The sequence below is a fragment of the Meleagris gallopavo genome, chromosome 14, assembly GCF_000146605.3.
Source record: "Meleagris gallopavo isolate NT-WF06-2002-E0010 breed Aviagen turkey brand Nicholas breeding stock chromosome 14, Turkey_5.1, whole genome shotgun sequence".
Lineage (NCBI taxonomy): Eukaryota > Metazoa > Chordata > Aves > Galliformes > Phasianidae > Meleagris > Meleagris gallopavo.
This window is the reverse complement of record NC_015024.2, coordinates 2,554,432-2,577,266: the sequence shown is the minus strand read 5'-3', so window position 1 is coordinate 2,577,266 and position 22,835 is coordinate 2,554,432. Positions and strand designations below refer to the sequence as shown.

At 45.7% G+C, this 22,835-nt stretch overlaps 2 protein-coding genes across 2 annotated transcripts in view; one reads left to right on the top strand and one right to left on the bottom strand.

Annotated features, from left to right (window-relative positions):
• The window catches only part of WDR82 (WD repeat domain 82), a 16,266-nt gene extending 412 nt beyond the window's left edge, over positions 1-15,854 (top strand). The window contains exons 3-10 of the mRNA XM_010718421.3: positions 4,415-4,512; positions 7,605-7,671; positions 7,889-7,988; positions 9,922-10,038; positions 10,725-10,880; positions 11,101-11,170; positions 12,275-12,417; positions 12,902-15,854. Coding sequence (XP_010716723.1) covers positions 4,415-4,512; positions 7,605-7,671; positions 7,889-7,988; positions 9,922-10,038; positions 10,725-10,880; positions 11,101-11,170; positions 12,275-12,417; positions 12,902-12,931 — 781 coding nt within the window. The 3' untranslated portion in view covers positions 12,932-15,854. The remainder of the gene's footprint in view (positions 1-4,414; positions 4,513-7,604; positions 7,672-7,888; positions 7,989-9,921; positions 10,039-10,724; positions 10,881-11,100; positions 11,171-12,274; positions 12,418-12,901) is intronic.
• A 598-nt stretch (positions 15,855-16,452) lies between these two features.
• The window catches only part of PPM1M (protein phosphatase, Mg2+/Mn2+ dependent 1M), a 7,902-nt gene continuing 1,519 nt past the window's right edge, over positions 16,453-22,835 (bottom strand). The window contains exons 2-10 of the mRNA XM_019619969.2: positions 21,990-22,244; positions 21,570-21,824; positions 20,891-21,003; positions 20,052-20,136; positions 19,647-19,765; positions 19,147-19,210; positions 18,536-18,643; positions 17,940-18,088; positions 16,453-17,661 (exon numbers count right to left, since the gene is read on the bottom strand). Coding sequence (XP_019475514.1) covers positions 17,514-17,661; positions 17,940-18,088; positions 18,536-18,643; positions 19,147-19,210; positions 19,647-19,765; positions 20,052-20,136; positions 20,891-21,003; positions 21,570-21,824; positions 21,990-22,244 — 1,296 coding nt within the window. The 3' untranslated portion in view covers positions 16,453-17,513. The remainder of the gene's footprint in view (positions 17,662-17,939; positions 18,089-18,535; positions 18,644-19,146; positions 19,211-19,646; positions 19,766-20,051; positions 20,137-20,890; positions 21,004-21,569; positions 21,825-21,989; positions 22,245-22,835) is intronic.

Genomic DNA, 22,835 nt, shown 5'->3' with positions numbered 1-22,835 from the left:
GATGCGGGCCGTGGGGTGGGAGCATCGCGGGGCGGCGGGGCGTTGCGCGTTGTTTGGCCCCGGTGGCTGCCCGAAGGGAGATCTCGCTGCAGCGAGACGCAGACAGCTTAGGGATCGAATCCCAGCCTTGCGGGTCGGTACGAGAGTGCAAACTGGCTTCTTTGGCTCGCTAAAACACAGATAATTGCTGTGAGCGGCGCTGTGTTAAGCAGCTGCATTCGGCTGTTGTGTAAATAAAAGGTGAGTAAGGCACGCTGTCTGATTGCTGTAACATAGTAGCCTGGGGATGCGTTCAATAAAACCCTGTTCCTGAGTGGGATTGTTGTGTGATTGAGGTGTGTTGTGAGTGAGGGTGGTGTACAGTGCTCTGTGTTTTTCTCTAGTTGGGTACTGGGAAAATGTGGCCCGGGGACTTGGGGGAGTCAGCGTCCATGGAGGTGTTACAGAATCGTGGGGATGTGGCACTGAGGAACGTGGGCAGGTGGGGAGGTGGACGGTGGGACTTGGTGATCTCAGAGGACTTTTCAAACCACAATGATTCTGCATTCCTACTTTTATCTGTAAATCTTGCTTGGAATATAATTGCATGTCTTTATGAGCCAGCAGTGTGCCCAGGTGGCCAAGAAGGCCAATGGTATCCTAGCTTGTATCAGAAATAGTGTTGGTAGCAGGAGTAGGGAAGTAATTGTCCCCCTGTACTCAGCTCTGGTGAGGCTGCACCTCGAGTATTGTGTTCAGTTCTGGGCCCCTCACTGCAAGAAAGACATTGAGGCCCTGGAGCATGTCCAGAGAAGGGCAGCTAAGCTGGGGAGGGGTCTGGAACACAAGTCTCATGATGAGTAGCTGAGGGAACTGGGATTGTTGAGTCTGCAGAAGAGGGTGCTCGGGGAGACCTTATCACTCTATAACTACCTGAAGGAATGTTGTAGTGAGCTGAGGGTCGGCCTCTTCTCTTGTGTAACTAGTGATAGAACCAGATGGAAAGGACTCAAGGGGAGATTCAGGCTGGATGTTAGGAAATACTGATTTCCAGAAGAATGGTTACGCACTGGAATGGGCTGCCTAGGGAGGTGGAGGAGTCACCGACCCTGAGGTGTTCAAGAAATGTTCAGGAGTTGTGTAGAGGGACATGGTTTAGTGAGAACTATTGGTGACAGGTGGAGGGTTGGCCTGGATGATCTTGTAGGTCTTTTCCAACCTTGGTGATTCTGTGATTATATGATGTGTATTTAATAAATCAAGATGTTTATTTACTGATGCTACTTTGTGCTAATAGACTAAAACTAAGACCTGTTGGTTTCCTGTCGAACCAGGAACATGATCATTTCATTGATCATGCAGCACTCCTTCTGTCTTAAGAACAAAACCCCAGAAACCTCTGCAGCCGTTGGCTAACAGTGCTGTTATTCAGAAGATTAAAAACACACAAATAAGACAGCTGATAACTTCGGTGTAGGTTTTGGCAGGTGAGCAAATTGGTACTATGGGGGAAATGGGTGCTTCATGGTGATGTCATTAGTCCATTAAAATGGAACAGTTATGATGTTTAGATAACTGAAAGCTCTGAAAGAGTAATTGGTGTGGCTTTGATATTGATTTGGAATGTTTTTAAGCATGACATACGTACAGAAAGTGAAACGAAAACGTATGTATCTATTGTAGGATGGAGTATGAAAATGACAGGGTAATGATGCAGGAGAGAAAAAAATTATTCTGCTGGCTAATGTGTCAGTGTAGCCTGGCACTCCTAGCCCTGTTGTTTTGTCAAGCAGACTGAGGCATCATACTTGGTGTATTTGAAAGACTGCATCCTGCATATTCTCTTAATTTTGTAGACTCTTTATTTTTTTAGGCTTCTGTTTAGTTAGCTGATATTTCAAGTGAGAATTATTGCTCTTCCCAATCTGACACTGCAAACTTCTGCTTGAAGTGAGTTTGTGTTCGTTTTTATAAGAGTAGGTAACACTGCATGGATGGTGTCTGCTCCGGGTTGCATTCTCGATCAGCACAGGGGTGGGTGATGTTCATACAGGCTTTATTGATTGCTCTTACCCTTTCAGTCTTGTAAAGAATCGTTTGATGGGTTGGGAGGCATTTGGTCCTTCCATCACCATTTCTGGCTGTTAGTGATGTCTGCTTTACAGTGAGGTTTGCTTTAACTGCTAAGTGTAGAAGCCTGATGGCTTTCTGCTGCAGCCCTACAGTTTCATCAGGGTAATCCATGTTTCAGCACGTGTTTATCTGGTGTTTAGAACATTTAAATAGAAGTGACAATTCCCCTCCACCCCGCTAGGAGTTCTGTTGGCCACATAAGAAATGCATCTGTGTTTAGTTATACTCTAGGCACGCACTCACCTTGTTTGCTTTGCTTTGCCACTTCAAATAAGCCACATCAATGTAAGAACTGTGTAACCAAAGCCATGAAGTGCACCTCAGGCTGAATGTATCAGGGCAGTTTGGCAGTCTGTGGGGCTTCAGCTGGAGGCTCATGGCTGTGGGTCTGCAACCCTGGTGTGAGACAAAGATGGCTTAGCAGGGGTTCCGCTTGTATTTTAGCATGGAGCAGTTGTGTTTTATTTATACAAATCAAGAGGTGATGGAGCTGGATTATTGCTTAGCCATGGTGTTCACCAAACGTTTGGTGACTCTGGGTGATGTTTTTACCAGAAGGAACTGCAGCATACTATACAAGTGTAGATACCAGCCTTGCCTGTTCTGTTTCAGACTAGACTGTTATTCTAGGCACTTTGCTTTGGCAATATTGCTTGATTTGCAGTTAGACTGGCTAGATTCTAATGCATCTAATGCATGAAGGGGCTGGCTGCTGCTTGTATCAGCTTACATATTCACCTTCCTTAAAACACATCTACACATAGTCATGGCATTATTCACATTCAGAGCATGCGTGGGTATGTGTAGATATTCTTTACTACAGCATGGAAGGTCCCTTCTCACCCAAGCTGTTTGTAGGTGCTCAGCAGCATAGCTGAGGTGGCTGCAAATAATAGGGGAGCATATCAGGCATAAGATTAGAGTTTAGTTATCCAGATTTGAATTCTGTACTTTAAAGTGTGTTATATGTGTACTGTTTTCATTTTGTAGCATCTTTGCATCTGTGAAGTTTTTGAAATTGATGTAAAAATCAACTGGAAGGAAGTGAGGAAGAATCTGGTGGGATTTGGTGCAAGGGATAGAAGTGGGGGAGGGCTTTGCATGATTTGTGCTGTATTGACTTTCAGTTAATGGAAGCTTCTCTCCAGCAAGTTCACTTGAAGTCTTATGGCTTCTGCTGTTCGAGAGTTGATCTTTAAGATTGATGTCTATTTTTGTTCTGATAGGAAACATCTCCAGCTCCTGTTCTTGTTTGGGTGTGTTGCTTTGGATCTGAAGAACACAAGGAAGCAGTTGAGAGTTTTAGAAATACCTTGTCTGAGGGTGTAGTCTGGTGAACTGCTCTTTGGCAGCAGTATTGGTTTAAACTGCTCTTGTTTTGTTTCCATTTGCACGCTGTTACCTTTTGTTTGCAATAGTAAGATATTTTATGGGAGTGGCTTAGAAGTAACTCACTGAAGAGATTGCTTTATTTCTTATGTTGATATCAGAACCCATCCTGGTCCATTGTCCAGCTCAGAAACCAGCTGCCTCAGCTGGGGAAGAAAGAGGAAGGAAGGTGCTGGAGACCTTGCACCGCTTTTCAGTTCTGCTACTGCAGAGAGATGCACTTAAACTGCTGCTTCTACACTTCCTTTGCAATTCAAGTTTCTACTACTGCAGTATATTCCTTGCTTACCAGACCCTTAACAGCCAGTTCTGTGTGTTTGCTCTCTTGGATGTCTCCAATTTTGTCACACAGTGTTACACTTGAGTTTCATGCTTTAACTGATAAAGGATCTGAGTATAATTCAATTCTCCAGCAGTTTGAGAGTCCCCATGTTACCACTGCTTTCTTATAGCACTGATATGCATTTGTTGTAATACCAGGAAGTCGTTCTGAATGAGACCTCTGAGGTTATGAGATAGCATAGGACAAAAAGACAAAATCAGAATCTAAAACATGCAGCAGATTTTGGATTTTGGCAAGGTACTGATGAGGCAGTGCTGCTTGACATTAAAGGCTTCTTATTCTGGCTGCCCCAGCTCTTCATTCATATACGTGGGGAAAAAGAATGTTGGGAGGAGACTCATAAGTGAATTTTGTTGGCATCACAAGGAGCTCAAGCCTAGGGATGGTCTAGGAGATGGTACCAAAGTACTTGTTTGAAAATGAAATACAAATGCTTTTCTTTCATTGCATAAACACATCTGACTGCTTGAAGCAATCTTGTAACGGGGCAATGAAAACAGGCACTGCTGATGGGCTCAGTTTTGGTTTGAGCTTTGTGTGAGGGCAATTATTTCTGCTTCCTTTTAACAGACCGAAGAGAACGCTGTACAGTAAGAAGTATGGAGTGGACCTCATCAGATACACACACGCAGCCAACACAGTTGTGTACAGCTCCAACAAGATAGACGGTAAGTGATCTGCCATAGTTCAGCATTTTTAACCCAAGCACGCTTGAAGTGATGTGCCTGGGTAAATAGCAAGGCTGGCAAAAATTTGCAGCAGCTTTTAGGTAGTGAGTATGCTGCCACGGGGGATTTGATGTTCAAGTCTAATGCACAACTTGGTGAAATTCTCTCAAGCGTGCTGTTGTGAGTTGTGTAGGTGCTGTTAGTGAGGTGAACTTTCACTTCTTGCCCCTGGGGAGTTCAAGAAAAAATGAAAATTCGCAGTTCATTTTGTTGGTTGATACCACTGTAATCAGATAGGCTCTGTGCCTTATGATGTTGTTCTGGAGAAATGAAGAAGGAAGAGGATGCAGCAGAGGGTGGGCTAAATGCCTGATACACACTGGCAAGTCAGCTGCGAAGAAAGGGAATGTTCTTCTGCAGCAGAGATGACAGAGAGCTCAGGTAACTTGGCAAACCACCAGCCACACCCAGGAGGGCGCAGAGCTCTTTTGAGATAAGCTGTTTCTGTTCCTTAGCCCCACTGCTTTTTTCCTTGTAATAGGCATACGTAGAAAATTGGTTTCCATGCTGTTTTTCCCACAGTCACTGTCTGCAGTAGCCACACTCTTCAAATCAATGACATTGAAGGGCTTTTTAGACCTTCACGACTATCAGTGAAAGGATTTGAATTTAATTTAGAAGTTCCAATTTAGGACTTGCATAAATAGAAGGCTAATCCTTCCATAGGGCACTACTTCTTCTCAAGGCTAGAAAAACTGGAGTCCATCGGTTTTGGGCAGTTTGTGTCAGTTTTGTTGGTAGTGTCTGACAGGAGTTCTTCATTGGCTGTGTCTCAGCACAGCACTGCTTAAATTGGTTCTGATGTTGCGTTTATAAACTCATTGATTTCTGAGTTAGTAGTTTTGCTTTTTCCAATGCAGATGTAGAGCTTAAAGGTAGAGATGCTGGTGTTTGGCATGTGCTAGGATGTCCATGGAATTAAGTGGATATGAATCTGGAACAGGTGGAAGTTAAGAGTTTGGAAGTCCAGTTAGACTAAAGCAAGCTAGGCCTGGATGTGTAGAAATAGGGAGGTTTGTGATGGAATAGGTTTTGGTGATGGAAAAGAATGATGAGTGGGACTGGAAGCAGTTGCCCCTTCAGTTTATTTCATGGCCAGCATACTTGTTTTATTTATAGAACTACTTTGTTCTGTAGAAGCTCTGGCTTGGCTGTTATTTTAATTTATACTTAATTTAACATTTTTAATGCTGTTTTCAGTTGAGAGTTCTTGTTGACAAGCGCTGGTATGTCTTCAAGGAGCGAGAATTTAACAAGTGCTGATCCTGAAGGAAAGCATTATGATAAACACATAATTAGAATAAAAGAAAAATTGTAGAATGTGAAAGTGTTTGTGAGATTTAGACCAACAGTGCCGTAGGGCTCCAGATACTCAGTAGCAGCTAATGCGTGTGCTCTTGGGCAAAGTGTGTGGTAACCCTTTGTGCAGCGACCCAGGAACGTATTGGAGTGCTATCCCTCACTCCCCAGCATTGGACTTGCACCAATCTGTTTATTTCTGAAGATCTCAAGACCTTGGAATGCAGTTCCTCTTGCCTGATTCCAGGCTGAGGTAGTAGTTTGTACAGTTTGAGGGTCTATGATACCACCCGGTACAGGAGATAACTGTACAGGCCACTGCCTTGCCTGGGACGGAGCGCTGCCAACAAGAAGGATCAGAGGATTATTTGCAAGGAAGGATGAATTCTGCAAGAACACTTGGGATATCAAGGTAAAATGACCGTTCTCACAGGAAAACCAGAGGCTTGCCTTCTCAGCATGTTTGAAGTGTCAGTCCCAGTCAGTGTGGGATGTGATGCTGGGTTTAGGGATTTTCATTTTAGACAGTGACCTGAGGTCACTTAAAGCCATTCAGAGCAGCGTTATGTTTCCTGCTTGATCAAGTCAGCCTTATTTTACTGCCAAATTCCAGAGGCTGGTTCAGGACTCTGATCTCAGACAGAAATGGTAACTCAGTCCTTTTTCCCACAGATCCCAAATTTTGCAGAAGAATCATTTCAAAAAGCCCCAAATGCTGTAACTCTTGAGTGTTAAAATACTCCCTGTGTATTGCATCCCTTTGATTCTTTTCTTCTGAGTTTTCCTTTGGTTTCTTGGAGCTTCAGCAGTCCTCATTATTATAGCAGTATGGGTCGTACAGCACTGTATGGAGCAGATGCATCAGGCCAATCTTTTTCCAATTAGCAGGAGCTCAAACTAGTTCCCTTCAGCTGGTGTTAAAAGTTAATTTGGATGATGCTGTCTTGTTAGTCCTATCTGAAAGCTGCTTTTAGATGTCAGATGTTTGACTTCTGCTTTTCGTGTTTCTTTGTTCAAATGTGTCTGCATATAAAGGTTAAAACAAATTTACTTCTGTGCTCTAATAAATCAGCAAATTGCTTCCTCTTACAAAGGTTTATTTTAATCTTGGGTGAAAGTCTCAACAGTGCCTTCCAAAATTCTGGGTACTTCTGGCCTTTACTCAGTAAAATTAGTAATTGATAAATGCTTTAGTGCTGCTCTCAATTAATCTTTTTAATGGTCTTGTCCTGGCCTTGAAGTTCATATTTTTTCCCTCCTCTCTGGATGGATTCACACATTTCCTGAGCTTACTGTTCAGGTGGAGACTGACTTGATGGATGGGTATGTAGGTAAGACAGCAACATCCCTACAGTAAAGCAAAAATAAAAGCAGTAGCATCAACTTTGGAAAGTTCTAGTTTTGTGAGAGTGCTGGAGTAAAACCTTCTGCTGCTTTAATTTGAGCAACTCTGCAATAAATGTGTATAAACTGCATGGCATTTTTCCCTTTAAAAGATGGAATATTACTTCAGAGTGCACAAAGTATCCTTTCTGTTGCTTGACTTCCCCTTCTGCAGTGGAAACCAAGTTGCTCTATGTCTGTTTTTAACTTGATTCAGTTTCAGGTCTGACTTGAATCAGCTGACCAGGTTTACTCACTGCTGCAGTGGGGAACAAGCAAACTGTGTGACAGCTGTTAGATAACGTTGAGTTCATGGTGTAATAAAGCTGATGGTTTGTTTATGGTTTCAGATACAATCCGATACCTCTCGCTGCACGACAACAAATACATCCGCTATTTTCCTGGGCACACCAAAAGGTAAGATGTGGATTGGTGCACTTCAGGAGAAACTGAAAGGGTGCTCGTGCTGAACTTGAGTTGTTACACTCCAGTCAGTTCCTTTTTTTTTTTCTTCTTTTTTTCTTTTTCTTTGTGGAACTGTTGAATAGTGGGCTTGTACACAACTGGTGAGGTAGGAGTTGCTTCCTCGACTCCTTTTGTGTGGCTTTAATGCATATTATCTTCTGTGTTGCAGAGTGGTTGCCCTTTCAATGTCTCCAGTGGATGATACTTTTATTTCTGGATCCCTTGATAAAACTATTCGACTCTGGGATCTTCGCTCTCCAAATTGTCAGGTAAGATATCAAATTAATGCATATATTTGTGTGTTCTATTTTCTGTTGGGAAGGTGCAAAATGGATTTGTGCTTGCTATAAAAGAGAAATACTGTTGCTCTTTTAGCATTAACACCTTGGAGTTCTGAAGGAGTCTTGATCAAGAGATCTCCAAAAGATTCTTAACTATTTCAATTAAGCATGTCACATTGTGTAACACCACTTGCTTCCACTTATGTCTCTGTACTGGAGAAGCACTGTGAAGAGCAAGATATAACACCACAACTGATAAAACATCAGGCTGCTACCCATGCAGAAAGTGTTCTCTTAGCCAGCATCTCCCCACAGAAGGGGTGCTGGGAGATGTGTTTTGAGTGTTCATTGTGCTTTTGTGTTTAAATCTGATGCCCTGATGCAGTGAAGTTGGATGAAGAAATGGATGATGTAAAGTAACACAGTAACCATATGGTCTGTTTACTCCTTCCATTGCCTTTATTGTTCATCAGACCTGGTTGTGAGCAGATGCAGCTTTCTAAAAGGAAAGAAAAACCCTATCATTTTTATTTACTTATTTTGAAGGAGTAGTTTTCTGTGTTTGGGGTTTTTGTTTTGTTCTAGTGGAAACAAACTTACATAGAGTGGGGAAAAAAAAAGTACCCAAACTGACAACAGGACTGGGAGTAAATCTCCACCTTTCAGTGGTGATGAGCTGATTCATCCCTGTAGGTAACGTGGCAGTGTGCTCTCATCTCAGTGGGGCTGCATGTAAGAGGGCTGCTTTCTGATTTCAGGTGATATAACTGTAAAAGGAAATGAAAGGTTACATTTTTCACTAAATAGAGCTATCTGCCCTAGAAGTAAACTTTTTTTTTTCCTAACTAGAAGCATTTTTGCTTTTCTTTGGGACTGTGTATTTTATGCCAGTGTATGAATTTGCCATGGGATGAATTTCAGGCTTGGAGTTGCAACGAATACTAAGGCTGTAATTTCAGTGACAGTGCTGTGACACCAAAGTTTGAAGTTGTAAGAATAACAATACCAGGAGCTGTAACTGGAAGCTGCAGGCAGCAAATGCTAAGATACAGGTTGAGGAGCTGTTGCTTGTAATTTTTGGTTTGCCCATGAGATGGCAGCTGTAGCTGCTGAAACATTATCATGAAACCAAAGATTGTGGGCATCCTTTGTATTGGCTAACTTACTGCTTAGTCTTTGGGGAAAAGGTGACCTAAACTAGAAAAAAAAATAGTAAAGGCTACTGAGGGACAGTATAATCCTGAATGTAGAAGCTTAACTGTATTGCTGATTTAATCCAAGATGTGTTCTTATTGATGAACAGTTCCATAAAAACATTTGGCTAATGCGTAGACTTGCTGGTCAGTATACAGAAATCATATATCTTGTTGACTTTTGTCAGATTCTCTTGAGTCTTTTCTAATGTGAGCTGAGGGAAAATTCACCTTAAGCCATAAAAATGCTTTGATGGTATCTGGAAGGTTTGAGGTTTCGTTAAGTTGGGATGGAAACTTCTGCAGTGGTGTTTACCAGAGCTGTTTCTATCTGAAACAGCTATTCAAAAACAGCTTTTTTCCCCCCTTGGTAGCACATTGCTGTCAATTTCAGAAGCACTTTTTTGTGCAGTTGCCTCTTGTGAGTGCTAATACAGTTACAACATCCTCTCTCCTCTCCTTACTTTCTGAGTAAATGACAGCTGTAATGAGATCTCAGTTTGTTCCAGTGTAAACTTTGTCAGTGTACCAAACTGGAAGCTCTGTGTGATGTTTTGAAGTAGTCGAGTTGCTTTTGAGAGGCTGACTTAGAAATGTAATAAAATGTCAATATTCATAACAGAGATTCAGCCTGTATGCTTCTGACCTGCTTACAGTGGGCTCTGGGGGTGGTGGGAGAAATATGAGCATCACTTCATCAAAATACTGTGGACTTCCTCTGTTTTTAGGGTTTAATGCATCTCCAGGGGAAACCAGTGTGCTCTTTTGACCCAGAAGGGTTGATTTTTGCTGCTGGAGTCAATTCTGAGATGGTGAAGCTTTATGATCTCCGCTCTTTTGACAAGGTGAGCTTCCCTTATGTTCTTTCTTAGACTTTTTAGCTTGCAAGAAGTAACACAAACTCAGTGCTCAGAGGCTGGGTTTGTTTGCTCCAGCTTGCTCTCTGGGGTACCTCTGCTTGGCACCTGTTGGGATTTTGCTTGGTGTGTGTCTGGACAGTATGTGCTGTCAACAGCTCCTGAAATCCATTCTCAAACACTTGTGGGAGTTGATTACCACTAACTCTTTAACCTTTTCCAGTTTCATATTCAGGGTTTCTGTTGTTTTCCTTGCTGCTTAATCTGGAGGATCACTGGGAAAGGTGGAGCCAAGACCTCCAGAGGATGGATATACCAAAGAAAATCATGAAACTCAGATGCCAGCAACGCTGCCTCAGTCTCTCTTTAACTTCAGTTAGCTTTCTTTGAAAATTCATGCTCCAGCATTCCCTTAAATTTACTTCTACTGTTAGATGTAGTAAATCAGATACTGAAACCCCCTACTTGTGGCTCATTCGGCTTTTAAAACTGTGGATTCATATTTCATTGAAATTTAAACATCCAACAGCATATTTTAACCGTGCCATTTTCCCTTGTCTGATATTTCAGGCCTAAAGATTTGCTCTTCTAAATCTTAAACTACTTCTTAGCAAAGGTTGAAAGCGGAGTCTTGTGAGCAGCAAAGCATCATACTTCTCCTTTCTCCTTTGAAGGGGCCATTTGCTACGTTTAAGATGCAGTATGACCGCACGTGTGAGTGGACGGGCCTGAAGTTCAGTAACGATGGCAAACTCATCCTTATATCAACTAACGGAGGATTCATTCGACTGATTGATGCCTTTAAAGGAGCTGTCCTGCATACCTTTGGGGTGAGCACGGTGCCTGTGTTACCTGCTTGGAACTTGACATTAAAGTCATAGAGTGCTTGAGTTGGAAGGGACCTCAAAGATATGCTGGCTTGGGGTATCACAAAACCAGTATCCTTCCTGCCCCTCTGCACACAGAGCTCTGTGGTGTCATACAGGGGGCTCTGCTCTTTGGTTGTGAGATGACTGAGTGCACTACTAAATCTTCTGTTTTGTGCCATAGGGATATAACAACAGTAAGGCTGTCACGCTGGAGGCGTCGTTTACACCAGACTCTCAGTTCATCATGATAGGTAAGATACTCTCCTCAGAAGAAATTTCAGTGCTGTATGTTTTTTAGGACTCCAATTACATCAGTGTTGGGAAGCAGAAAGTATTTAAGTAATACAGTGCATTTGTTAGCTTTCTTTATATTGACAGGAATTTTCTGTTTTGTTGGTAATTCGCTCAGCATCTTTGAGAACAAAACTGAAGTGAGTGACTTAATTGCAAAAAGTTTTGGCTGAGAATTTTCTTCTTGCAGAAAAGGAATTGTTCTTGCTTTCTTCATCCTTCTCTTTGGAAAGCGCTTTATTGAACAAACTTATGTTCCTACTGTGGCCTTCTAAATGAAATTTTTAGTGAAAAAAGTTCCAAAATGCTATTTCTGTTCAGTTGTTAAATATGGTGAAGTTATAACTTGTGCTCCTTAATTTTTTTTCTTCCTGGAAGGTCGTGTGTAAATACTGGAACAGAAGAAATTCCTTGCATTTTTTTATTGGGAATCCGGTTTAAAATGAGACTAAACCAGAGTTGAGTTATAAAAATGTTCAGCCTCCAGCTTCAGAGTTCACCTTGCAAATAATGATGCTTGCAAAATGCATTTTAAAGTGAAAATCCTGTCGTGTTTGTAGCAATGTTGGGAGTCGACATTTCCAGTGAAGCTTCTGGTATTTGGCATAGGTCAGTGAGACCTTCACTGGAACTCCTTTGATTAGTTTGCACACATAATGACATCTCGTTCTGTCCCTGAAAGGAGCACTTCTGTGGACAGTGGTTCCTGCACTCAGCTTTTGGCCTCACATATGTGAATGCAAGCTGGCAGTGGTCTTTGCTTCTCACTTGGTCACTTCAGCTCTCCTTTCAGATTAGTGATGGTGGCTGTTAATCTTTTTGGCAGAACAGTGTTGCACTGCGTTGGGTCTCCGTGGTGCAAAGACACAAACCATCTGTTTGGATGCAAATGTGTGAACGATAGCCATGTTTGTAAATGCTAGTGATACTTCTGAAAAATTAAAAGTGAAGCTGAGAAGAGGAGGTGTGCTTGTTCCTTCAGTTCACTGACAGATTGAACTTGACTTTTCCTGTTGGTCTCCCCAGTGTATGTTGTGTATTTTGTTTTCCATTCCTGCCTGCAGGATCAGAGGATGGAAAGATTCACGTTTGGAACGGGGAAAGTGGGATGAAGGTGGCAGTGCTGGATGGGAAACACACAGGTCCTATAACATGTCTGCAGTTCAACCCCAAATTCATGACTTTCGCTAGCGCGTGTTCAAATATGGTAAGGAAATCACTGAACTTCCTCCTAGTCCTATGATGCACTTACCTTTTTGGAAAGGAATCTGAGAAGGTTCTGTGGTGCCAATGGGCATTTCCTTGGGCTTTCTGAGAGGTAGACCTATTGAACTTTTATTGCACCTCACCTGTCAGGTAGGTACGTGAGGCAGCACACCAAGAACTGGCAGGAAAATGTTTGAATGCAGCGTGAAGGCAGAGCAGTGAATGAATGCAGAAGCGTGAATTTCTTTGGTTGCTGCACACAGCTGGTATTTTCATTCTGCTTAAGGCTGGCTTGCTCTGGAGAACGTGCAGTGCAAACCACAGCAGGTTAAGAAAGGGTTTAAACCCCTGGGAGGGTGTTGCTACCTCTCCCCTCGTCTCTGCCTGTCTGCTTATGGAAGGGAGGCACGAGCAGCTCCTGACTTGTGCTCTAGGATATTTGCATTCTGCTCAGTAACAAATGTTCTTTCTTTCCTCTCTTGTAGGCCTTCTGGTTGCCGACTATTGATGACTAATTCCTACACTGCAGCTACTGTCAGATGATTTTCCATACTGCTAACAGCAGTGTATTCTTGCAAGGATAGTATTGGAATTGCCTACATCTCCTAGACTCTGATCCCATTCCTGTATATGTTTCCATATGTCTTATCTTATTGGCTGCATTCCTCTCCAAGGACTCCTTCACTTGACCTCCTAGCATGTTCAGAAGTGACATACAACGCTTCCTTACCTTGCAGACCATGCCCAGCAGACTTCAGCTGAAGTTGAAACTGGCCCAGTATTACGAAAGCAGAGGAGTCTGCTTTATTTACAGAATGCTTGTGGCAGTTTTTAAGCTGTAATTTTGTATTCTCCTTCTTTAAGTGCATAATACAATTGATGCTCCAAGATGGAACATGCAGTTCCTTCCCACAAGTGCATGTTTTTCACATCTGGGATCTCTGTTTCACTGCAGTCCATGGATGGAAATTACTTCTGTGCCAAATGTGAACACTGACAGATTTCAACTCAAAGAACAGATGCTGAAGTCTCTTGCAATTGAACACATGCTGAAAGAGTGGGTGACTGTACATTTACATCATGCATCCTATCATCCTTTTTTGGCAGTTTAGTGTGCAACGAACCATACACATCTTTGACACTGCCAGAGCTTTAAGAAGCCTCCCTGCTGTTTGCTCTGCCAGCATCCCAAAAGGGTGCACACAGTGCTGAAGTCTGGTCTGTGTCCCAAGCAATAAAGGAGTCTGTCAGCAGGAAGATGGGGAAACCAAACTGGGACTGAAAGCACAGTATGCCTCTGTATCTTCCTTATGTATCATCTTGGCTGATTTTTGTAAATATTTTTGGGGGGCAGTGGGAATGGGCCATATTTTTTTACTTTTAGATATTAAAGAATGTGATGTGGGCCAGTGTTGTGGGATGTCAAAGCTGTTCACTTTCACCAATGCAGTTTTCCCCTCCTGGTTTGTAAATAAGCTCTGTGAAGTGCTCCCCAGACTGGGGTTAGACCTGTATCGCTTGGTTGATGCAACAACATGCACAGTTGGTTTGTTATTTCATACACTGTACGCTTGTTACTGGGAGTACAGGTTTTCAGCAGTGGCAACCCAAAAAGAGCCATGCTTCATTTGCCAGATGGAATTGCATTGAAAGTAAAGCTTAGCATGCTTTTGCTGGCTTTGTTCTGCTGTGGCCCTGTTCCAAGGACCACCCCCACAGAGATGGGAGGGACATGCTCTCCTACTCCAGTGGGGCTTGCTGGCAAATTCTAGTCTTCGAGTCTGGTTCCAGGTTCTTTCTCCTGTGATGTTGACTGATTAGATACATCCAGTGGTCAGCCATGATGGGCTCAGAGCAAATGTGGCATTTATTGTATTCTTACCTTTCTAAATGTGCTTGGTGTTATATGCTGGGCCGTGGCCTTGAAAGTCTATTCTTCCCTTCTGAATGTAAAATGCTGGCAAGCATGGAGCGAAGGGAGCAGCAGACCAATGCTGCTGATTTCATCAAACCTTTCTGCTGGTAGAGCTGCAGTTGAGAGATTCATACCACTACACCAGCATCCCTCTTCCCAGTGAGTACTGTCCCACCAGCACCTATAAACACCCAGGGCGAAGGGGGGTGGATATCTGAGACCTTATGCTCCGACTGGGTTTTCACCACCATCTCTTAAGCTCGGTGTTGTTGCATTTCAGGCTGCTCGGTGCTATTTTACCTTTCTCAGTGTTTCTGTAAGCAGCCATCTTTCGCAGTGGTTTGTAACATACAGCCCCTTGGGGTCTGTAGCACGTTTTAACAGTCTGCTTTTACATTCAGTAGCAAATGGTTTTAAACTCTGTTGCCTTAGAGAATGGATACCCACCCAGATGTGTTTTTCCTGTTATTTTTTATAGGGTAGAGGCATTTGGAAGTCTTTTATTCTAAAAATGTTCTTTGTTGACGTGGCTTGAGTGCTTGTTTAAAAACAGTTATTCAGTTCTCACTGCTTGCAGTGTTGTAGAACTTTGTGCATTGCAGCATGAAAAGCTTTTTAAAAAAAAAAAAAGAAAAAGAGGACCAAAGTACCATCTAGAAGGACGCATCCATTAAGGGTATCAGTGGAATTTTGGGGTGAGACAAATTCACAAGTTTGTGCCCAACACAGTGCTAAGGCTCAGTTCAAACTGGAATGCTTTCCCAGGGCCAGCTGCTACCTGCACAGTGGCAAAGCCATCTTTATGGGTTGGTATAGCAGTGACTGTTTTCCATTTGCCTTTAAAAGCAGTGTTAAGAAGCTTTGGTATCCTGTGCTTCTGGAAGATGGCGAGAAAAAGGTCTTTGCTTCCAGCTCCTATATGTTTCTCTAAAAGTTAGAAGACTACAGTTCTTGTGTTCTTTAGCTGAGTGTCCCAATGAGAAACATATCTCATTAAACAGCACTCTCAGATCTAACAGTGTCCAAACACGTAAAGCTGAGTAGGAAACAGCATTCTGCACCCCACCACCCACACTGGAGATCTTTTAGATCAACCCTTTGTTCTTTGGGACGAAATAAAGCTGAAGGGAAAGCAAGACTCGACAGCCCGCTCCTAAATAATGCTGTTGGCTGAGCTCATCTGCTTGGACTGTAGGAGACTTGGTGTAGACTTTTTGAGGCTCCCACGTGCTGGGTTAATGTCCCAGCTCCTGGTCTGGGGAACATGGAAGCACTTAAGTGAACAAACGTGGAAGCAGCAGCCTATCTTCCTCCAGTGTTGCTTCTGCCTGTATTTGCACTTTAAGAGTCTCCACCTTGTTTTTGGGTCCAGGCTAGGATCCTGTTGAGAAAAAGCTGGTCTCTTTGGTTATGAGCTGGTTTGGTGCATTTAACTCCTAGGTGGTATCTGCAGATGGGTGTAAATACATGAATGTGGAGAACTCAATATTGTGGCTGTTAACAATAAATATTTTGTAGACAGATTGCTGAGTGCTGTAAACTCTACGTTTGTCTGTTGTGATACGACTTACTGCTTTCCTAGAGGGGAATGGGAAAGTATATTTTGGTTTTGGGGATAGGGAAGCAGTCCTATTAGGCAGAGCCTCTTAGGAAGAGGAGTGTTTGCCGGCAACTGATCCAGATGCAAGCAGAGCACTTTCTCAGCAGGCCAGCAGGGAAGCAGATTGTTGAGCTGGCGTAATAGGAGACTTGTATCATTATAGTCCGGCTGCCATAGGGGATGGGGGCTGACAACGCGGGTAACATCCCATGTATGTTATTTTCAAGTCGAGGATGAGGGAACAGTGAAGCTGGAGAGAAGTATTTTTGCTATGCTGCTTGCTTCAAGCACGAGCAGATATCTGAGAAAGCTGCCTCCTTTCTGGCTCCAGCCTTGCACTGAAGAAATAACCTGGCACGCAGCTCTCGGGCTACTGCTGCTTGGGGAATGCTGCTAGCAACAAACAGCGTTTGGGCAACAGTAAATAAATTCTGAAGCAATAGCTTCCCTGTGATTTGCTAAGGCCATCTGTTTTTTAATCTCAGGTCTGTATAAAGCCTGATGGGAACAAAACTGGAAGATACATGAAAATTATTTTTTATTAGGACTCTCATCCTACAAACTCACGCGGTTAACAAAAGACAATGGGGTTTGTCCGCTTCACTGAGTCATGTGGCAAACTTGTGTGAGGAATAATGAACACAAAAGGAAGGAAACGGGAAGCTTGTCCAGACCTGAATTTACCTGTCTAATGAACAGCTCAAAACCTTGGAGATCTGCTTTAAAGGCTGAGATCATCTTGGCATGTCTTCTGTTGCAATGAGTGCACTGCTTGTGCATCAGCGCCCCAGCTAAATGGGAACAACCGGTTCTATTCTACTTGGAGCTCTTCTAGGAAATGGGCTGACATATTTCCTTACACACTTCAGCTCTCATCAGCACTACTACAAAACCAGCCTCGCGGCCGGTAGTCGGAGTGACCCCCAAGTGTTAGTGAGCGTTCTGATCTAAAATTTGTTAGAGGTCTGTACGTTAAGTACCTCACGTGTAGCAGAAATGCTCTTAAGGTATCCACCTCTCCAGTGGAGGCTCCATCTGATAAGCTCTATTTTGAGATGGTGCTGCCTACAACTGGAAAGTTCTCACCTGGAAGAGGTGTGGGCCACCAATGTTGGTAATTGCAGCAGTTCCCAGTTTTTCAGCTGATGGAGCAAATGGATATGAGGGACACCTGTAGCTTATATGTTCAGTTTGAGTCTGATTAAAAGCCAGTTCTCAAGATTGGATGGACCTCACTTGATCTTCATTCTTTAATATTAAAAAGGAAGAAAGGTTGCTAGAGATTGTGGATTTGAGGTTTGCTGTCCTTAAATCTTAATCGATGGTGGTCTTTGGCTCCTGTGGCTGCTTCTGCAGTTTCCCATTGGCACAGCAAGGTAAATGCAGCAAGAGGAATGATTTGTTGCCCACTGTTGTGTTGCACGTTGTTGATCCTCTTTGCATAAGTGCTGGCTCTGCGTTCTCAGGTTTCGCATCAGGTGGTGTTGCTGGAGGAGGGTGCATGACTGGCAGAAATCCCTCAGTCCTGTGCTGATGCCCAAAAGCACCATAGTAGGGGGGCACTGAGATGCTGCCTGTCATGCTAACAGTCCTCAACCCTGTTGTGTAGTGGGATGACAAACATGGAGATGTCATCATAGGATGCCTCCTGGCTATCATCCAGCATCCACTGGTGGCCCCTCTTCTTTCCCCTTGCTCTGCACACCAAGCTCTTGGCCAGTTCTGAAAATCTGGGAGTGGGGAAAAAATGAGAGTTTTGGTTTAATTCAACTCTGCCCCCCAAGATCAACACTGAGACAGGGCTCTACAGTGCCAGAATACGTTTCTGAAGACATAAGCATCATCACTGCTTCTTTAGGATGCAGAAATACTAGGAGTCAGTCCTTCCAGAGTCCCCAGAAAGAGTGTTTGGCCATGCTAGAGCTGACCTGGAAGCCAAGTGATCTCAGCGTGTGTTTGGTCCAGACAGGTTCTTTGGGAAGGGAAGCAAGGATGAGGCTGACGTTACCTGTGGGGATTGGTCCTGTTTTCTGCAAGGAAGCTCCTGGCTGTGTGGGCCACATCTTCGTTGCACAAAACATCCCAAAGGCCATCAGTTGCCATGATGAGGACATCGTCTTCCTTAATGTCATGCAGAGCAAAGTCAAATACATTCACCTGGAAAACACAGGATTGAATCAGGGGGTTTTCCACATGTGAAAGCTCTAGCTATTTACCAAGGGCTGTCACGTTTCCTGTATTGCTTTGGGATGCATTAAGCAACCCTGTGATTCTTTGCTTCCCCATGTGAGGGTAATCACAGACTGCGAACTTCTCCAAGTAGGTGGCAACCAGTGGTGAGTGCACTCCGTTGTGGTCAGAATGCCAGCAGAAACTCCACTTGCTGCAGTGCATAGGAGGGGGCAGGGGGGTAACTGCTTCCCTGAGGGATGGCTGAGTGCGGGATCTGGGGGCTTTGAACCTTTATGTCCCCTTGCTGCTACCTGGGCAGCATGCAGACAGAATGGGATGGAAAAAGGGCACGGCTGAGACCTGCTTAGTCACTACAAAATGGGAGCGGCTGAATTCCATCACCCCCCTGCAGTTCCACATGTTCCGACTAACCTTTGGAATGCAGGAGAGGAAAGGTTTGACTTCGATGTTGGTGTCGATGACTTTGAGCTGATGATCCCCTAAGCCTCGAGAGACAGACAGAGTTCCCAGCAAACGAGCCTGGCCCCAAACAAATCAAATGTAAGAACACGGTTCCCCTAAAGGCAGCTGTGTGGTTTGCCCTTTAGGAGCGTCATCCACACATCACCAGAGCCACCCCAGGAGGCATGAGAGATGGAGAAGTGATTACAAGCGATGGCCTGACAGGAGCATGGACATGGACAACCAGCACAAGGGTGAGGTAGGACTACATGGGACGTGATAGAGGCTCATGCTGAAGGCCAAAGGTGGGTTCTGTACTGAGCAGCATGTCCTGCAGACCTCAGGGAGCCCAAGAGGGCTGATGTCATCTCATGGTGTGAGACGACAAGGAAGAAAATTGAACTGACTTGAAAAAAAATGGTCATTTGTCTTTGCAAAGGGGTGGCACGTGGGCTGTGGCACTGGTAGTGGCAGGGCTCTTCCTGCTGCACCCCTGTGTGCATACGCTGGATGTGTGCAGTCAGTGACCCAAAGAGTGGCTGGGATGCTCTGGCCTCCCAGGGCATAAAGCATCAAGCTACCTGCTTCCCGTGACCATGGACAAGAGGATACTTGAGGTCAGCTTTCTCCACCAGCTTGTATCCCCTAGAACAGAGCATTCAGAGTTGATTTGGTGTCTGACTTGATGGTACAACTCAGTCTGAGCATTTCAACTGTGATTCAAGGCTCGTGGTGTCCCCATGCACAGGGAGTGACTGAGGAAGGCTCAAGGCGACTTGCTGAAGCAGATGCATTAAGAATGACCCCTTGTTGAATGCCAGGGTGTTTCTCCCTCTCCATTTCCTTCCAGTTGTACTGTGGCTTCCCACCTCAGACTGCAGAGCCCAGCACTATCTCCCACTGCTGTTCCCTGCAAAGGTCCTGTTCTTCAGGCAGAGCAGAATTACTGCTGGGCTGTTGCTCACAGCATCCTTTACCACGATAACAGCTCTGCATTCAGACAGCCCCTCGAGCATCCCATTGCCACTAGCAGGTAAAGCTGCCCCGTGCCCCATCCTGCCCCCACACACAGAGGACCCACCAGCCCTCCATGAAGTAATCCCTGTACAGGACTTTCTGGCCCACGTCATCTCCCTTCAGTCTTCGTGGAAACTCGAAGCGCGTGAATTCCTCGTCCAGGAGTTTGGGGAAAAGAAAAGCCTGAAGGAGAGAACAAAGGTATAAGATGGGCAGGCTTTGCTTCTGCAGGAGCGAGCACCAAGACTGTGCTCTGCTCACACGCTGGGACTCGCACCCCCAGCTGCAAAATGGGAACAACAGTGGGAAAACACATCCCAAGGGCCAAGCTGCGTGCGAGCATCTCCAGCACCAAGTGCTGTTAGTTGAATCCTGCTCACAGCCTCCCGTGGCTGCTGACAGTTTGGCTCCTACCACAAGCCCTCCCCGACCCAAGTTGATGGTCTGATGGGTGAGAGGAGTCACTCACCAAGTGCTGGAGTCGCTGCCTCTCTGTCTCGGGTGTGAACTCAGAGCTCATGGGCACAACGGTGTCCTTCAGAACAAGAATGGCCCTATGAGGAAAAGAGGCAAAGAGCTGAGCTGCGTCCTGCCCCATCCCCATCACAGCTGCCCCATCTCTACCGACCTCCTGTTACTGGGGCTAGCCCCAGGGTCGGCCAGCTGAGAGAGCTGTGGCAGAGCAATGCCAGAGAAGAGCCACACATCCAGGAGGGTTTAAAAATGCTGGTGTGTTTTAATACTGCAGTTGTGTTATTGCAGCAGAGAACAGAGCCTGCCTGGTTTAACAGTGGCGGAACTCCCTGCTGGAGGAGTGGTGGCCAAAGACAAACGAGGAAGCTCTTTAACATGCTTTGAAATCAAATCCCACTTTTGAACCCCTGCCAGGATCAGCTTACTGCTGCACTGCCCTGTGGCTGGGCAGCATTAGTCTTGGAAATCTGAAAGCCCTTCTAGTAGGCATGGGAGCACCCACCCACCCACCCACCCATTCACTAGGTCCCATAGCAGGCAAGCAGCTGTGCCCCACAGCGTGCTGCACGCTTACCTTTTCTAGAATTACATAAGGTGCTGGAAACCTTATGGTAAGGCATTGGAACAAGCTGCCCAAGGAAGTGATGTAGTCACCATCCCTGGAGGTGTCCAAGAACCGTGGATATGTGGACATAGCTCAGTGGGCACAGTGGTGATGGGTGGACAGTTGGACCTGATGATCCTCGTGGTCTTTTCCAGTCTTAATGATTCTATGGAACCTCTGCTAATTCCAGCTCTTGTTCCCAAGCAACCTCTCCCTTTCCTTGCACTCACCTGCTGTCCCCAGCGTTTGCCACATACAGCTTTCCCTGGAAATAAAGGGCAGCCAGAGCAGTGCAGCCTCCTGTCTGGTTGGTGGCTTCCATCTCCTGGCCAATGACTTCATCCTGTGGGTTTAAACAAGTTTGAAGAGCGATGCGAACCAGGGTGCTGCTTTCTGCAGCTGCCCTCCTGGCTCCTAGCAGAAATCTGGAGCTAAAACTGATTTAAGGCAGTCAGCAGGAAATCAGCAAGGTGAAAGTCAGCAGTGCTTCATGCAGCCAACAAAGTTATCACTGTTGGACTGAGTGCTAAGGACAGGCTGATAGCAGAGATCTCAAACTTGCATATGGTCTATGAGTCTAACAATAGCCGTGGTCTAGCCCTGAAGGAATGTATTCCCTGGGAGCAGAGATGCTGCAGCTTTGCTCAGTGTCAGCATCACAATGGCCGTGAGGCAGACCTCAGGCAGCTGACTGACCCAGCATGATGTCAGCTCGCCTTAAGGGTGTGCTCTGATATTCCTGCCTGCTCGAGGAGCTGCGGAACTCATTTGGCAGCCACAGCCTAGCCCAATGCACAGCATCCCTTGCCCATGTGGCAAACCCAAGCAGCTGGGCAACCGGTGCCTGACCACTTCCTGATGAGAGAGCTCAGAGCAAGGGAACCCTTGCTGCAGGGACAGAGAACTCACACATTCCTGGAAGGCATTCTCTAGGGCTCCCACCACCACATCTTCTGTGTGGATGTGCTTCTCTTCCACAAACTGGGGGTCACTGTCACAAACACAGCGCCCGCTCAAGTGCATGGGGGGACGGGCCTCCACGATGGCCCCCGCGACCTCCTCCAGCTTCTGCTTGATGCAGTAGTGCAGGTAGTTGGAGGCAATGATGGCAGCTTCTGGGCCACCGTGGCCATCGAAGAGTGCCCAGTAGTAACCAGTCAAAAACTGCAAGAGAGAAGAAAGATCAAGCAGTGAAAAGAGGCAGAGAGGGGCCATGCAGACAGCAGCTCGCAGTCAGGACGTGCTGAACGTGTTCTGCCTGGCTTTTCCAGCCAAGCCGATGGAGCAACACCTTGGGAGCACCTGAGGGAATTCAGAACGGGGCCGTACCTGCGTGGAGCACAGGATCAGCCACTCCTGGTCCTCCTCCAGGCCTGGCTCCTTCCTGCGCACAGAGATCTGGCAGCACGTCGCCTGGTCCTCGTTGAACTCTGATTTCTCAGCATTGATAACCCTGCAGGAGCAAACACTCCAGCTCAGGGGTGAAGCACTGCCCAGCCAACATGGGAGTGAGTCCCCAGCCTTCCTTCCAGCCCCGCGCTTGCTTGCTCCCTTCTTAAAGTCAAGGATCTCTTGGCTGGGAATCTAAACATCAAATCTAGCAGGAAAAAGCTTCACCTGGGATACAGCGAGTTGTGGGGAAAGAGCTGTCATGGGGCACCCCTGTCTCATCAGTCCCTGCTGGCAGCCAAGGCAGCTGTGCCAGGCCGGTGACAGGGCTCCTTCTGGCCTTAACGCTGGGCCCTTCTCTCCCTGCACAGCTCACCTCCTGAACGTTGCAATCCCACGGCCTCCAGGTCACAAGGCTGTCCCATCACAACATCCCTCTTCCCATAACCGAGGCAAACGCAGAGATTTTATGGGGTTGTGTTTTTCCCTTTGCTATTACGGTGTTCTGCCAGGGCTCAGAGCTCCAGTGCTGCTCACCCCGAGAAGCCCCTCTGCCCGCTCCCTGCAGCTCATCTCCTGGGGACACGCGGGCTCCCTTCACCGAAGAACAGAGGGTTCGCTGCCCACCGCTGCCTCGCACAGCGCAACGAACGCACCGGGGCAGGGGATCACCGCGTCCAGCCCTGCCCAACGCTCCGGGGCTCCTCGCCACGCCCGCAGCCCCCCAACACCCGCTTCGTGCCCCGTAACCCCACGCAGCCCCCAGCCCCGTAACCTCCAACGGCC